We start from the raw sequence: 16,768 nt of genomic DNA on the forward strand, positions 1-16,768 counted from the left end.
AGTGCAGTTACAAAGAAGCTTCTTTTCTCTTGTGTGCCTTCTACCAGCAGTATTCAACCTTTTGGTTTTCAGCTCTCCCCTACCAAAGTTTAAATGTCTTTCATCCTGCAAATATACTGTACTTTAACAAGTCAGTTTCAAGGGAAGTAATCTGCTAGTAGGGTGGAGGGGTTGAGATTCCAGGCTGTGTGATGCTGCAGTTGTTATAAGCTGCTGTACTATAGTTAGTTCTGTATTAATGTTAGATTTTATAAATTGTGAGTTTTATTCTGAAGACAGTGGTAGCTAAGGAAGTGTTTGTAGTCTGTGCATTTGGGGACTTTTAGCTTTTTGAAGAGTGTTGTAAAACTAATGAAAATTGTGTCAGTGTTGAAACCAGAAAGTTTTTTTTATTATGTATTTTCACACTTGGTTTGAAATAAACGATTCATTTCAAAACGTTTGACAAGAAGTTATTTTTTTGAGGCGATTGAACTCAAAAGTTTAAGAACTAAATGTATGTTTATTTGTTCTAATTTTGCAGTTGCTTCAAGCACTATATATAAAAAAGTAACTTCTTACAATTAAATCTTGTGCTTGAAAGCACTTATTTTACCTAAAACAAACGGAAAATAAATCTCATTACAAAGTCCACTAATAAGAATGTGTTGAAATGTGTATATGACTAATTTGCACTTTAGCTGCGGAAAAAATACAACCGAACTTTGTCATAAGAATTATTTAATCAAATTGACTTCATACCGATTAGAAAACATCAATTTGTCTCATGTAACCGAGGAAACTAAACTGTAGTGTGAACGTGACCACAGAAATTATACGTTAAGAAATGTGGCTGCTCCGAAAATCAGCTTTACCAAGTTAAGAACAGGGCTCATTAAACATCTGTCTGTTGGATCCAGTGTATGTGGATCAGAAGTAGGTGTGAAACATGACCACATCTCGCCTTTTTCACAGAAGATATTTTGACATTTCAAAGTTAAGAAAGCACAAGTGGAAATAATAAGTGTGTTATCAGCGACACCTGTGCTTTTCTACTGTGAACAGGTCGAAATGTCTGCTGTCGATCAGTAAGCTTTATGTATTTATGTCTTTGCAAACCCAGATTAACTCCCATTAAGCAACTCGTTTGACTTTAAAACACTACAATGACAGAAATTCAAAATGACTTATTTATTAAAAACCAACTGAAACACTGACATTAAGGGCTGGTGTAACATTAAACTAAAATGTACAGATATGATAAAACAAAAACAAAAAAATCAAGATCACAACAGAACTAGTGACGCTTCACTTATAACGGGGCGGGATAATAATGTGTTAGTCATCTGGCAGGAAAAAGATAATTACATGTACAATCACGGTATATTTAAATACTGTAGCTTCACAGGAGCGTAGTGCGTTTTAATTAATTCATCCGATATCTGTAGACATGTCAAATCAACGTTATCCTGATAAACGGCGAGTGTTTGATTTAAAAAACATAAATTAAGACCACACATCGACATGAGAAAGCGTTAAAATACAGACATCAATAACAGAAACGCACAAAAGAGCAAAGATGGAAGGACAGAACAGGTGTGAATAGAAGTTAGAGAATGTGGACCAGCTGCAGGCATCAACGTTTCGCATTCAGTCTGCTGCCGCTCGCTGGCTAACACCAACCGAGCAATCTTCACAGTTTGATACAACGCCAACTTTGTGCTGTTGTTGGTAATTAACACAATTTGGCCCGAGGCGAAAACAAAATCCTTTTTAATTCTGTTTTTAAGAACAGTGTTAAAAGTCGAACCAGCAGCGTCCAAACGGGATACCTTTCCAGTGTCCAATCACCAGTTAGGACCTACGGATAGTAAAGACAGAGAAAGAGCCGAGGTCAGAGAAATCCAGTTCACAGGTAGAAACAATATAAAAAGAGGATTGGACCGGTGTTAAGAAAAAGGTTTAACGACCGGAATCTACCAGACCGAATGACAACGCAGATTTCAGTGCAACTTAAATGCATGCGCTGCTCTCTGGGGCTCCGAAAACGGGCGTTACAGGCAACAGAAGCATCGCTGCACGTGACCCTAGTTGTTGAGAACGCTTCTGCGATCTAGTTCTTCTTTTTGTGAGTTAAGTGATTGTTATTATATGTTAAATACATTATTTAAAATTTGACCATATGGCCTTAGCAATGAAACCGATGTAAACTGAGTTACAGAACCAATCTGAGGGAACGTTGCATCACAGTGAAAGGAATCAGCTTGGTTTCACTGTTCAGATTGTTGCACAAAGAGTCTAAAACAAACATATTTAAAAACACAATTAAAGCAAATATGTTGAGTAAATACAGTGAAATGTGTTAATTCAGTTTTTGTTGTGTTGTTTTGTGACTGGTAAGGGGGAGAGGTGGAAGGGAAGACTTTTTTTTAATTTAATTATTTGTTTTGTTAATGTGTGTTTTGTGGAAACGGGGCGGATTATATAAGATTAATCTTCTTTCTGATCTTTTTCTTTCAGGACTTGAAATGTTGTGTTTGCATTCAGTTGTTTGTTTAAAAAATGAAATAAACTTGTATAAATAAAAAATTAAAATTAAACAAGCCATTCTTTAATGTTTTGTGCTTTTCCCTCTCTTTTTTGTATCGATTCAGGCACCGTTTAGGCACCCACACCATTTCAAAATTACCGTTTTATTACTGGTATTGGACAAAACCCAAAGGATATCCAGAAAGACGTGAGAAGATGGGATTTGGATCAGCTCAGGTATGATTAGAAGCTGAACAGTTGTCGGGTCAAAAGTCAAAAGGAATTCCACTTCATTGTGAGGCCGCCAAGACGAAAGAGGCTGTTACACAACGGGAGTTCACCACAGAGTAAACCTGGCTGGGGCTGTACTATAGTAAAGAAATTCTCGGGCAACTAACGCTCATACCATTTTGTCGATTAATCGATTAGTTGATTTAAACTACAGATCTATGAAACTGAGTTGTAATGCTGTAGACTAGAAACTAACCCATAAAATGTATATGATTATTCCTTCAGCTTGCTCACAGAAGACGAAAGAGGGACATAACCATCTCTTTCAGCTGCTAAATGCTCCACAATGTTTGTTGCTGAGCAGGTAGAGTACAGTGAGTTTTTAGAGCTTGTTCTCTGAAAACAACGCTATGAGAGTGAACCAGAACAGTAAAGTTGCAGCCGGACAGATAAACAATGAGCTGAAACTAGAGATGTTCCGATACTGATACCAGTATTTGGGATCAGCTCTGATACTGCCTAAAACGCTGGTATCAGTATCGGGAAGTACTGGAGTTAATGCACCGATCCGATACCACGTAATAAAGCCCTAAAGAAAAAATACGTTAAAGTAGTTTATTTATGTTCTTTTTCCGTTATAACTGACTGTCAAACTGGATAATAAAAGAAAGTTCTGTGGCGTTCATGTTTCACAAAGAGTTTAACCTGAGCCAGACGACAACAAAGATAGAAATAATATCACATCCATACAGGAATAGTAGTATACAGCTGTTATACATCATATCATCCATACAGGGATAGTAGTATACAGCTGTTATACATCATATCATCCATACAGGGATAGTAGTATACAGCTGTTATACATCATATCATCCATACAGGGATAGTAGTATACAGCTGTTATACATCATATCATCCATACAGAGATAGTAGTATACAGCTGTAATACATCATATCATCCATACAGGGATAGTAGTATACAGCTGTTATACATCATATCATCCATACAGGGATAGTAGTATACAGCTGTTAAAACATAATAAAATATATGACACACTGGTATTGGATCAGTACTGGTATGGTCATTTTTCCTGGATATTTGAGCTTCTACCATAAAAGTCTACAAAGTAAATAGTTTCTTTCATTTAGTCCAGTTATGAACGACACAGATGAAAGATTTGTGGCCGTGTTTTAGTTGTTACAATAGTGTAGTGATGCGATGTACCATCAGGAGTCTTCACAGTTTATTTTGAAAATTGACCAGATGCTCTAGCACTTCCACTTCCTGTCTGGCCTGTCGGAAACCGCGTAATCACAAGCATTGTCTTGAGTGGCCGTGATTGCTTTTAGTATTACATTTGCAGGGGTGTTTAGTTACCTGCAGTGGTGTTGCGGTTGTTTGGTCGCCTCATTGGTCCGAGCCGGTTGACAGGGCGCGTGTTCCTGCGTTGCGAGGCAGCATTCGGCCTGTACAGAGCTCCTCTCCTTGGTCCCTGAAGGAGGAGAGAAAGGCTTAAGATTCACTTTGAGCTCTAACATGTTGTCTCCATCAGACATGAAAGTTCTCTTTAATGCTCACCATGTTGCCCTCTCGCCTCCTGCTTTGCTCCTCTGGCCAGGTGGAGAATCCTTCGTCCTCCATCTGAGACATTTCATCCTTGTCCCTGTACGCTAACCCCGGGGCGCTGACAGAAACATGAACACAATGTACAGAAAGTCTAAGTTGGTATATGCTAAGAGAATACTTTACATGCCTGTTTTATTTCTACTTTGTACTGAGTAAATGTACTCTGTTGCTTTCCAACACTGATGATATGTAATCTTGATCTATCATCTTATATTAACAGTGTGCTAGTCTTCAGACACTTTGTAATATTTTCTGCTTTGTGAAATATCAGTTATCAAACTATATTTAAAAACTCAGAATATAGTAAGTTTGGTAACTTCTGTGCAACTTAAATGTGGTAATATTACGTGCTTAACGCAGGGTTCTCTTGTTCAAGTCTATCCAACTTCACCTTCGAAGCACTCGGGAGGTTTATTACCACAATGTAAAGTCTGATAAATGAGGACAGCAGGAAGAAAAAGGAGTTTAATCTCACCTGATTGGACCCAGGGGGCGCGGTGACATATTGTTCCCTGATATTGTGACTTTCACCCCCTCCAGTCTCTCCTGTCTCCTCCTCTCCAGGTCGTGCCTCAGGTCCCCCGGGTCTCGAACCGGCTGTCATCACATCATCAATAATATCAATTAAAAAACACCTATTCAGATGGAAATGTATCCGCAAAACCAATGAGGACGTTTATTAACAGTCTCTACGGTGTAGTGTTTCAGGATGCCAAGTATTAGAGACGGAGTTTGTTGGGTCTCTGGTGGGTCTCATCACTAATAACAATGAGACCAACTACAGGAAGGAGGTCGACCTTCTGACTAGAGCTGGGCAATATATCGATATTATATTGATATCGTGATATGAGACTAGATACCGTCTTAGATTTTGGATATCGTAATATGACATAAGTGTTGTCTTTTCTGAACTTACCAGACTGTTGTAACTGTTCTATTATTTACCTTTACCAACTTAGTCATTATATACACATTACTGATGATTATCAAAAATCTCATTGTGTAAATATTTTTGTGAAAGCACCAATAGTCAACACTACAATATCTTGATGTTTGATTTTCTCCATATCGCCCAGCCCTACTTCTGACCACATGGCGCAGAGACAACAACCTCCTGCTGGATGTCAGTAAGACCAAGAACAAGTTGTTGACTTCCGGAGAGGTCACATCCAACACACCTTTGCACACCCTTCTGCACTACCAGACCACATCATATAACAATGTTTGTTTCTTGTGACATTCTTGTTATCTTGTCTTGTGATATCTTGTTGCCGTTTATTGTTTTAGTGTTAGGAAAAATGTCCCTATCTGTTGAGCACTGTTTTTACTCTTGTGGTAGGAATGTCTCGTCTTATCTGTTGTGCATTTTTTCTTCTTCACCGTGGGATGGTGAGAACAAACTTTCGATTCCTCTGCATGTCTAGTATATGTGAACAAATTGAAAAATAAAGATGACTTGGCTTGAACTTGACTTATTCACCTGCAAGGGTCCTAGTCTGGAGAACAGAGGCTCGTCGTCGTCAAGCAGCGAGTTCATGTTTAAGCTGAAGCCCCTGCAGAAGAAGACAGCCAGAAAGACATTTTGTTTTTTACAACTTTATACATACAGTAATAATTATCAGCTGAATTAATGCAGCACCTTTTAAAACAAAACTACAAGATTAAAACATTTCAAAACTACAAATGTAACAGTAAATAATGCAATTTAAAGTACAAACAATACAGAATAACAAATCAAAATTAAATTAGCAAAATTAAAACTAGGAGTAACATTACTAGAAGAGTTCTGAACATGGGTTTAGGAACCAGAAGAAAGCCTGAGGATCACGGGCTCTTTTACAGAAAGACACTCGTCTCTTTTGACAATTTACAAATTAGCCCACCACGTCTGTGTTTCATGCGGTGATGAATTATCCCCGACATATGATGTCAAGACTGTTATATTTATTATTATAATTGCCAACGCAGCCAATAGAACCGCGTTTGGCAAAATATGGTCGGTAATTTGCGATGGAATTTTTACTTGACAAATTACAGACATGGCAGATTCGCACAGACAAGATCACAGACAACCTCCGTAATTATAACAAATTAGAGGTCGAACTGTTTGACGAGGCCGATTATTAGTAGTTTATGAAACGATGACCGATATTTGGAGCCGATATGCATTTACAGTGAAAATGAAAATCTTTAAATCAAAGTTAGGATTTTGGAATGTTACAAACTCCAACACAAAACTTTATTAATATGATTTAAGCAATCATTTAATAAATGAGAAACTTTCAACATAATAGCCAGTAACAGAGTCAGACTCAGTGGTGAGTGAAACACTTTAAATCGGTTATCAGGCAAATGAAACGCTGATACAGATAATCTGCAAACTGCCAAAAACACAGCCCGATAATCGATCTAACCCTATTACAAATTACTAGGAGGTCCCCGGGTAACACTAGTCCCATGCGACTAGGGCTTAAGTTACTGTTGTAGAACATTAACCTGTACTGTTATGAATCTTAATTTTGCACTTTTGATCTCCAAGTTTAAGAAAACTTGAATATTAAGCTCCATCTGGACAGGATTATGATTACAGGATATGATCATGCACTAACTACCATTAGAACCACTTCGATCACCAAAAACAAGAAACACTTGCCCGTCTGTCACCGTTCAACGTACCGGTTTGAACTGAACCTCTCATCCAACGTCAGCTCCTCCGTCTCTTCTTCAGAGTAGCCGCCCTGTTGGGGCGCTGAGAATCGCTCATTCAGGGTGACCCCATCATTTCGGAAATACTGCTCTGTGAATGCAGACAAGAAACACTTTAAGAACCTAAATATGTCAAGTATTTGTGATTCAATCACAATCCAACTACGGGCCAAGAAACACTTATGGTTTGTGTTTGTGCTTTTATCCAAACCTGAATTTCTTTTCACACAGTTTACAAAAAAAGCACACATTTAATTCTGGGAAGCAGTGGAACATTTTATCAGGTTGTGACCCACAGCAGAGCGTTTCACACACTGTAAAACAGGTTAATTAATAACTGTGTACTGATCAGACATACTCTGCCAATTTGAATGCCAAAAAGCATACGTTTTCAATCTGATTTCACTGCTGCAGGAAACAGCTGCTCTTGACACTCATTTTAAGATTTCACAGCTTCCTCCTGAGCCCCAGGAGAGTTCAGTGTATGAGCTAGGGCCGCCCCTCTATTAAACTATACTGTGCGACGTTATTTAGATGTAAACTTTGGCATAAATGAGTGCACAAGGCATTGATTTGAGGCATTTTGATTTTTACTTTTATGTTAGGGATCTTGAATCCAAATGGAGATTAAACTGTTGTTTGTTCCCATTTGTGGTAGCCTTAAAATAAATGAATTACCGAAAATGAGGATTGAGTATAAAACCAAACACACAACATTTAGATGTTGCGTGCTGTGCTGACCTTTGACTTGGTGCACCAGTGTGATGATTTCCTGGGCAAAAGTCCCAGTGTGCATGGCGTTCTCCCGGTACGTCCCGGAGTGCTCCAGCATAGGCAGGAAGTCCAGACGCTGGCGACCCACGTTGACCAGGTCTAAAGAGAGCTGCCTGTCCGAGGAGTAGCACAGCGAGCTGCAGAGGAGAAGAAGAATGAAACCAAGCCAAGAGGGAAAACTGGTTCATTAGGATGAGCTCTTACCTGAATTAAGTACACAGAAGACGCGTTTTATTTACCAGTTCTTAAATTCTCACAACAGAAGCTGTTGGCTCAAACTGCCATTCATGCTTAGTTTCTACAGGAGGAAACACTGCATTACTTTAAAGTAATTTAAGTTTTTTTTATGTTTTAGTGTTGTGAAAAGCAGAGTTATGTTACCTAACTTGCTCTGTGTGGACGCATAAACATTAGGGACAAGGACTGATTTACTCCTTTTAAAGTCTCTTTGCCACTATTACTGTGGCCAGTAAAAAAACTGTTTAAATTCCTGATAAACTGAATATATTGAACTCAGTTTGAGCATATATTTGTGTATTTTAGCCAAAAGACAGTTTTAAAAAGGACTTTCTGTCCCCATCACATCTGGGGAAAAAGAGATAAATAAAATCTTTACCTTACCCAACAAACCTACCTTTCATGAGTTCCACGACTGACAATGTTTACAATAACTATATGTTGAATAAAAATGGGGATGTTGACCCCTGAAAGTACACAGAATCGTACAAATTCATAATCTTTTCATGGATGTTTAGAAAGGCTTAAAAAAGGTAAAGCCGGAGGAGACCAAGATACCCCCTCTCTTTTAAACAGACAGGTGAGTTCTAGGTTGGGTGAAAGTTCACACTTCTTTTCGTGTTTGATCCATTAAATCTTCCGTTTTGACATCTTTACTCTGGTTCTCAGTTCAGCAGATATACATTCGGTGGACTCCAGTCACGTTGCTTGAATCCCCCGTGGAAAACTTGACATTTTTTATCGGCCATCTTGTCCGATCTAGATCTGTGATCTTTGTTCAAACTTGCCCCACAGTTACTCCAGGATTTAAACGGATCCTCTTACCTTTTGGCGCCACTTTGATTTCTTTTTTGAGCAGAATCTATTAGGTTGTTCTTCATGATGTCAATTTCTCCTCTTCGCTGATGACACCTTACATTTCTCCATTGATCCGCATGGATAATTCATGACTTTAATATCTCTTTTTCCGGTTTGATGCTTGTGAAAGTTGACAGCTTCAACCACTCCATTTCACAGCACTTGCGTTTATGTTCCTGGCTTGAATTTATCCTTTTTTCAGATTGACAATATTTACGTTTATGGCTTCAATTTCTGTGTACACAGCACTGATTACGCTTCAACTTCCTACATTTTCCAGAGATGTTGATGCATATGTTTATGGCATCAATTTCTGATTTTTCCAGCACTGATGATGCTGCAATTTCTCCTTCATCAACATTCATATTTATCTTCAAGGCTTCAATTTCATTTCTCCTTGTAATAGCGCCGATCTTTTCTCAACTTCTAAGCATTGATCTTTTTGTTCGAGGCGTCACATTCTCCGCCTTTTAAGAGGATTAATATTTATTCTCGTGGCTTTTTTCCTCTCCTTTTGATGGCCCTGATGAGGCTGCAATCCATTGGTTGAATCAACATCCATTTAACATCATGATAGTAATGTTAATGGATTTAATTTCTCAATTTCTCTGTATTGGGGACATCTATGTTCTTGGCCTCATCTTCTCCTTGCAACCACATTAATGATGCTTTGATTTCTCCTTTTAACAGCATTGATGTTTACGTTCATGCTTCAATTTCTTCTTTAAACAGCGTGTATTCATTCTTAAGTCAGTAAAGTATGGTTGGGGCTGTCAGGTTTGTCTTCTTTACCAGCTTCTGAGAAGTAACTGAGATCCACAGCTCAAATTCTTCGATAAAAACAGCTGTAGGTGTGTTTGTTCATCCATCAATCCCTGTGGTAACAACAGTAAAGAAAAGTAAGACTCCATGTTTGTCTGAACTTGAATGCGTCTCAGCATTCGCATTGTGGACATGCTTTGAATACTCTTACCGAAATGACACCTCAAACACGGTTCAGTATTTGGCCAAATAAGGCAGAAGTTCATCTTATTAAAGCCACAGGCACACTTCCAATACTCCCCGCTCATCCACAAGTGGTGGGAAATTGTGCCAGAACATTTTTTATTGGTTTGTCTCCACTTCCTCCCACTGATCGTGTGCAGGTTTCCAAACATCAGATTTGGCATGTGTACAAACGGCTCCTGTCAAGCTCAAAAATGCTCTCAACTTCCTGTGAAATATCTTGATTCATGTTGTTTAAATATTCCAAACATTTCCCCCCTTCATCGCAGAGCACTCAGATTACTTTCTTCCTTTAACGATTTCTTTCTCTGGTGGGCTTAAGTGCTATTGCTTTATCACAAGGCAAGCAATGTTGCTTAATTGCCAAAAGCTTGCACTTCTTTAAATCTTTGACTTCTGTCAACTGTTTGACATCCAAGTGACTTTTTTTTCAGTAGTTTCAGTAGTGTTGGGTTTATATTTCCTGGTCCTGCTTCACAGACCGCAACTGAAATGTCTTCAAAAGGATTCAGAGAATCATAAACGACAACTGTGGACCTCAGCTCAACCAGAGGCAACATGTGTAGCGTCAATAAGGAGACAGTTAAACACAAAATGTGCATTATAGAGATCGTCGCATTTAGAGAGCTTTAACATATAATGGTCTTTTTCCATTTTCAGTCCGAAACGATCCAAATCTTTTTGTGCTGTCTTACCAAGACAACCTGAGTGATGACATACTGCAACATCCCTTCAAACATACTTCTCTATAACAATGTAAGATCATGTTTGCAGGGTGTGTCCTTTCACAGCTGCTTTTAGGAAAGCAAACTAGAGCAACAAAGAACCAACGCCTGGTTGTGATCCTTTTCAATATGGTCTTTGAGACGTTTCTTGCTTCGGAGAAGTCCACAGTGACTGTATGATGGTCCACTTCTGCCGCCAAACCCCTCTTCACTCACATCAGCGTGATTTCAAAGTCTTGCTTCTTCTGTGATTTGCCTTTGGGGTGTGTGGCCATTTCTGAATCCTGTTAGAAGCACCTTTCATGTGTTGCCTCTTCCATCTGCCTCCAGGCTTGCCGAGATTAAAGGCAAAAATACTGAGTACATTTGAGGACAACATACTCACTATGATGCTCTTCTGCTAGCCATCATCAGGTGTTCCCATGATCATCAATAACTGTTGTTGTTTTAACAGATTTTCTTTTGATTTTGGAGGTGTTCTCCTGTATCTTGCTTACCAGATCCTTCCATCTCATCAGTGCATTTGCATAAAGGTAATGTGAGAGTGGTTGACCAGTTAAAGTTCCCAGCTGTTGAGTGTCTCCTGTTGTGTAGAATTATGAAGGAATGATTAGCAAGGATTGCCAACTTGTTTATAATATGGTCACTTTCCCAAAGACAACCTCCAAGCCTCGTCAGAAATGTTCAACTGGGGTTTTGATTTCTTCAGGAGGTGTGAGCCCTTCCTTGGCTTCTATGCGTCTCTTCCTGGTGTCAATCCACACGTTTTCATGTGAGGGCCACTCCGTTTCAGATGAAAATGTGTTGTTAGAAACTTCTGCGAGGCATCCTGGTCGTAAGATGCAACAGCAAATCTGGTAGATAATAGTTAGCAGTGCCTTGCAGTATCCATGAGGGAACACATTTTAAGCAGATGTATAAACTGCAACACAACACAATCCAGTTTAATGACGATGTATGTTGTGTCCCGTAATTTCCAACAAGCCTCCACTCTCCAAGTGGCTGTTTCTTTCTTCCTTGTTCCTTCAGCAACTTTCCATGATTTTAGAACGAGAAGTGTGAACTTTCCCCTCTCACCCTTAATAATTTTCCAAAAAAAAAAATATATATATATATATATATATATATTCTACCTGTTTTTGTTTACGGGTCGGCTCATGTCGACTTTAATGGTTAGCGTTTCCTCCGTTACAACCGTCATGTTGTCAGTCTTCTGATCGTTCCATGCTCGCTCCCTCTGACGGGGCATTTTAGGGTCTAAGTCATCCCTCTGTAGATGCCGGTCCAAACTTCCAGGCCTTTGAGGTTCCCACTGTTGAAGTCTGTCTTCTTCTGCCCAGTCAGGCTCCCTTTCGATTGGATCCTCGTAAGAATCTTCCCTGAAGGCTCGGTACCCTGGTCTTTGCTCTTCTTCAGGGAGATCTTGGTATCCTTGGGAGGACTGCTGTAAGCGTGGTTGATTTCTGGGCGGTCCAGTCCTTCCACCCTGGCCGCGATTGAACTGCCCTCTCCCTGGGCGAGGACCACCCCTCCCCCTGTGGTTCACCGGACCATCTCGATTACCATATCTCACGGGGTTTGGTCTATCTTGTGGCGCAGAGTTCCTCCTAGTTTCATGATAGTTGGAGTCTGCCCATTTATCTTGAAAATGGCGTCCTCTTGAGTCTTCCCGATCCTCCAACCTCCTGTCCAACGCCCTGAAACGCTCCGGAGAGGAGCCCATTGGACGAGGACTCCTCTGTCGAATAAAGTCAGGCGCAAGGTCTTCGCGATCGCCAAATTGTTCCCAACGTGACGGCTCTCTGCTGCCTGTAATGCCATGATCGTGTTCAATGACGAGTGGCCCCGAGCGGCGAACGTCTCCACGGGGGAAGCTCCCCTGAGTGTCTCCTCCAAACCTATCTCTGGGTGTGTCCACTGAGTAACGCTGTTGCCCAAAGTCCTCCTCATTCCTGTACCTGTGACAGCATAAGAGGAGGTGACATGGTTCAACAATTATTCGTGCTTATTATACAACTTCACATCTGGTTTTAAATGTACACTTTAAATTAGCTTTTGAGTTATCCCACAGCCTAAATCAAATATCTGATCTGCTTATAACAACAAGTTTTAAAATTACTTTTGCCTTTAAAACTGCTGTTTTAATTAACAACTAGAATGTGTTCAACATAAGACATGCAGAATTTTTGAAGAATCGGAAGAAGTTGCAAAGCAAGAAAACTTTAAGCCATGCAGACTACTAGTTAGACTGGTATTGCGTTTTCTGGAAAATAAGTTGTGCTGACAAACTGCGAGCAATTATGCTCTAAAGGAAAATTAGAAAGATGGGAATCCTCTGGATTCTTCGCTTCCTTGCGACAGTGCTGCAAAGCATTTTGCTTAAAATTTACCCAAGGTGAGTGGCGTCATCCATTTGTCTTCGTTGCCTTTTAAAGGGGGGGGTCCTCTCGTGATGTGAATCCTCTCTTCGTCGGTCTCTATTGGGACCCTGTGTGCTCCTCCTCCCTCTTTCCCTACCTGCACCCCCTCTTTGGTCATCCAACCTCGCATTGGGACTTTGGTCTCTGAACCTCCCTCGACCCCTGCCCTGCTCCTCTCTCTTCCATCCTATCCCCGGCTCTCTCTGCTGGTGGTCTGAGTGAGACTTTGGTGTCGGCGGCAATCTTTCCCTAGATATCCTCGGAGGCGACTTGGGCAACCTCGCTCTGTTTTCAAAACGCTGGAAGAGTTCTTTAAACCCTTCTCTGCGTCTATCTCCCTCAACTTCTCCACCATGCAGCGGGGAAAGCCTGCGGTCATCATCAAAGCCCATCACATCACGATGGGGCGATGGTGGCCTTCTGCGATAAAACTCCTCCTGGTTTGGGTGGCGATGATGCACAAACTGATGGTCATCTGGGAAGGGAGGGGATCTTCTCTGGCCTTCAGGGTACACGTCTTCCCTGGAGTAGTCCCAGTGTTCTTCAGGATCTCCTCTAGAGCGGTGGCTCCTGTCCGACGGATTCCCGTCCAGTTCTGCAAGGACTTTGTGAGGATCAAAGTCTGGTTCCTCCCACGGGAACCTTCTGGAAAAGTAAATAATGAAAACAAACTCACGTCACCACAGGAATCAATAAATCAGCATTCGCATTGATACTCAGATCTTGTGAGACACAAATATAAAAATGAAAAATTGGCGATGCATTTACCTGTAACTCGGCGATCCGGGCCGTGGCCTTGACATTTTGCCAACCTTTAAGGAAAAGAGTTTTTTGTTTCAAGATTAAAGCTGCAGGAAAAATACAACACAACACAGTACATGCAGTTATTACTTAACTACTTCATCTAGTTAAGAGAATACCTTTCTTCTTTTATTTTAGAGTATGACTGACGATTAACTAGACTGTCTAGTTTCTGTCAACAGTGACAAGAGTCAACAACAAAAGGTTCAACTCAATTGGCATCAAATTCTAGAATTAAAAATGAACGTGTTATCTGTTTAATAGAGGACGCCTGTTTTAATAAGTGAACCTGAATAATCCTTAAAGCTTGAAACTGAACAGCAACAGGCTGTTTACGATGTTATTTGGAGATTTGAGGCTGCTCAAAAAGCAACAATAATCAAATCCAATTAGCTGTTGTCTCCAATATTACCCTCGTTGAAATAAATGTACATAAAGAAGGGCTGTGCGTTAATTTAATATTAAAGTTTCTGCAGAATTATATCATGATATTAACTAATCTTATTGTTGTGAAAGTTATTTATTGCGTTTTTGAGTAAGCTTTCATTAAATAACGACTTTAAGTTGTTTGAGTTCTGAAAGTCTCATAATACATAACGATGAAAGCCACTTCACTAGTTTGTCATACTGTTGGCAATATCATATTACTGATATCAAATATGCTTATAAATATTGTGATAATTGATTCTAATCATATTGCCAAGTTCTGCCTTAATATTATTGCAGAGCTGCACTTGTTTTAGCTACTGTAGGTGAACTTAATAAACTGGCAATTGAATGCATGACAGGGAGTCTTTCAGATTCACATGAATCTGCAGTTTATAGCTGCACAAATGAATATTGGATGCAGATTGATCAGAGTTTCTTTTATTGGTGGCTCTGATTAAGATGGTAAGGCTTACGTGCAGTTTAGTGTCACAAATTATTTTCCAAAAACTGAGTGTCCCAAATGATGAGGGTCTTATTTGAGACTAAGTTAGGGTAGCACAGGTGGTTTAGCAGGTTCATAATTAATTAAGGACATTGTATGGGGAATTTGGGACACTAAACTGCACGTATAACAATAATTTATTAGCGTCATTCTCATTTGCAATGACATGTCATGTCAAATATTACGTAAATTTTTGGATGTGTACCATTACAAACTATCATTACAACTCGGATCCCTAACCTTAGCTTTGCAGCCACCCTGAGTGAGCACACTAACGTTAGCTAACTTTAGCTACAAGCTCTGCTGAGTTTATGGGAATGGTTTTACTGATCGTGCGATAGCCCATGGTGAGTATTATAATATAATATATTCCCCAAACCGTCAAAACATAACCAAATTGTCCAAGCAAAACAGCTTTAACGTATAACTGGCTGCCGCTAAAGCTAATTAGCAGGTAGCTAAGGTTACGAAGTGGTCTTACCTTCGTCCTCGACACGCGCCAGGCTACCGCGACTAACGTTAGCTGAAGCAATGACAACCACACCAAAAAACCCCGCAATATAACCGTTTGTAATTTTACAATAAAGCCCTATTTATTACCAGATATAACCCAAAGCTAGCTAAATACGTTGCGTTTTTCTTTAACGTCTGCAAGGAAATGGCTGTTGACGCCGCGCTGTGTGATCCGAACAGAACTTCCGCCACGGTCTTTTCAGAATAAAAGTAATTTAGTTTTTTTTCACAATATGAAATGACAAATATAACAAACGTAACAGTGTAGGGAGGTTCAGAACACCCAATGGGCTTAGTTGAAGCTTCCACCTAAATAATGTTAAGATTTCTCAATATTGTAAAGAACACAAAATTAACATACAGAAAATATTATAACTACGTAATAGTGATGGAAAAGTAATAATAACAAAATAAGAACAACAATACCAAAAATAAAAACAGAAAATATGAGTGTTAGATGTGAATGTGTGTGTGTGTCACTATAAATAAAACAAAAAAGTAAAATAAATATATGAAACATGCATACATGGACAACAATACATTGGGAAAGCAGTTATCTCTTTGTTTATGTTATGTTTATATGACTTTCAAGTATCTAACTATCAATCTATCTATCTTTCTGTCTTTGTATGTGCCTGTCTGTCTGCCTGTCTGTCTGTCTGTCTGTGTGATATACTGTACAATAGTTTGTAATTTGTGTGCTATGGTTATTTGCCAACATGTAACATAAAACAACGCATTAAGACTATCCATGTGTTCAGATAACAGATCCTACAGTCAGTATGTAAGACTATTTCCACCAGTAAAAAAAAAAGGATGAAAAGTTGTGAATGATAGAAATAAAAATGATGACTTAATGCTCATCATCTTGACATAGTAAGTAAAATGTTTGATTTATGTCATAAGTTTGACTTATTGGTTCTCCTTTTCTTTTCCTGGCTGAAACATTTATAAAGACATCTGGCTAAAACATTTACAACAATGGACTTTAAAGAGCTTTTAGAGTTTGGCTAGCCGGTTCAACCGCAACCAAGAAAATGATAGCTCAACGGTGGTTCCCCCCCACTCGCTTTGTATAAAACAGTGATTGACGTATTTTCTAGACATAGTTATGCTGGAGCTCTCTACAGTAAGGATTAACAAAGCCAAATCATCGACTATAGACCTATGGGAAAGCACAGCAGCACAAATATCAGTCCTAATGACGTCAGCGTCACAAGAAGTAGAGAAGAGTGACTAGGCAAGGTGTGACTTCTGTTTTGTTTTGTTTTCTTGTATATTGATTTGTTTTGTTTTCCCCGAGACCGCAGAGGGTGGGGGGTGGCAGAGGGTTTTGGTTCTTGTTTGATTGTAGTTGTTTGTTCTGTATGTTCAAAAATATAAAAATAATAAAAAATTGATCATAAAAAAAGAGCTTTTAGAGTCCCAATAC

General features: G+C 39.5%; 1 protein-coding gene across 1 annotated transcript; it reads right to left on the minus strand.

Annotated features, from left to right (window-relative positions):
* Positions 1 to 1,155: 1,155 nt before the first annotated feature.
* Positions 1,156 to 15,508, minus strand: LOC144536909 (uncharacterized). Its single transcript, XM_078280245.1, has 11 exons — positions 15,305 to 15,508; positions 13,860 to 13,903; positions 13,062 to 13,736; positions 11,805 to 12,629; positions 7,814 to 7,983; positions 7,043 to 7,163; positions 5,847 to 5,919; positions 4,842 to 4,963; positions 4,319 to 4,424; positions 4,118 to 4,232; positions 1,156 to 1,840 (listed from the first exon to the last, which is right to left on the minus strand). Exons 2-11 carry the CDS (start codon positions 13,892 to 13,894, stop codon positions 1,827 to 1,829), a joined length of 2,256 nt encoding a protein of 751 aa, XP_078136371.1. The 5' UTR covers positions 13,895 to 13,903; positions 15,305 to 15,508; the 3' UTR covers positions 1,156 to 1,826.
* Between the last annotated feature and the right edge of the window lie 1,260 nt (positions 15,509 to 16,768).

The sequence above is a fragment of the Sander vitreus genome, chromosome 22 (assembly GCF_031162955.1).
Source record: "Sander vitreus isolate 19-12246 chromosome 22, sanVit1, whole genome shotgun sequence".
Classification (NCBI taxonomy): domain Eukaryota; kingdom Metazoa; phylum Chordata; class Actinopteri; order Perciformes; family Percidae; genus Sander; species Sander vitreus.

Bases quoted from the DNA above. Each gene is read 5' to 3' on its own strand.
- LOC144536909 (XM_078280245.1), bottom strand. From the start codon at position 13,894: ATGTCAAGGCCACGGCCCGGATCGCCGAGTTACAG. The intron at 13,737-13,859 runs GTAAATGCATCG...TTACTTTTCCAG, and splicing joins CCCGGATCGCCGAGTTACAG to AAGGTTCCCGTGGGAGGAAC. The intron at 5,920-7,042 runs GTACGTTGAACG...CTTCTTCTGCAG, and splicing joins GAGAGGTTCAGTTCAAACCG to GGGCTTCAGCTTAAACATGA.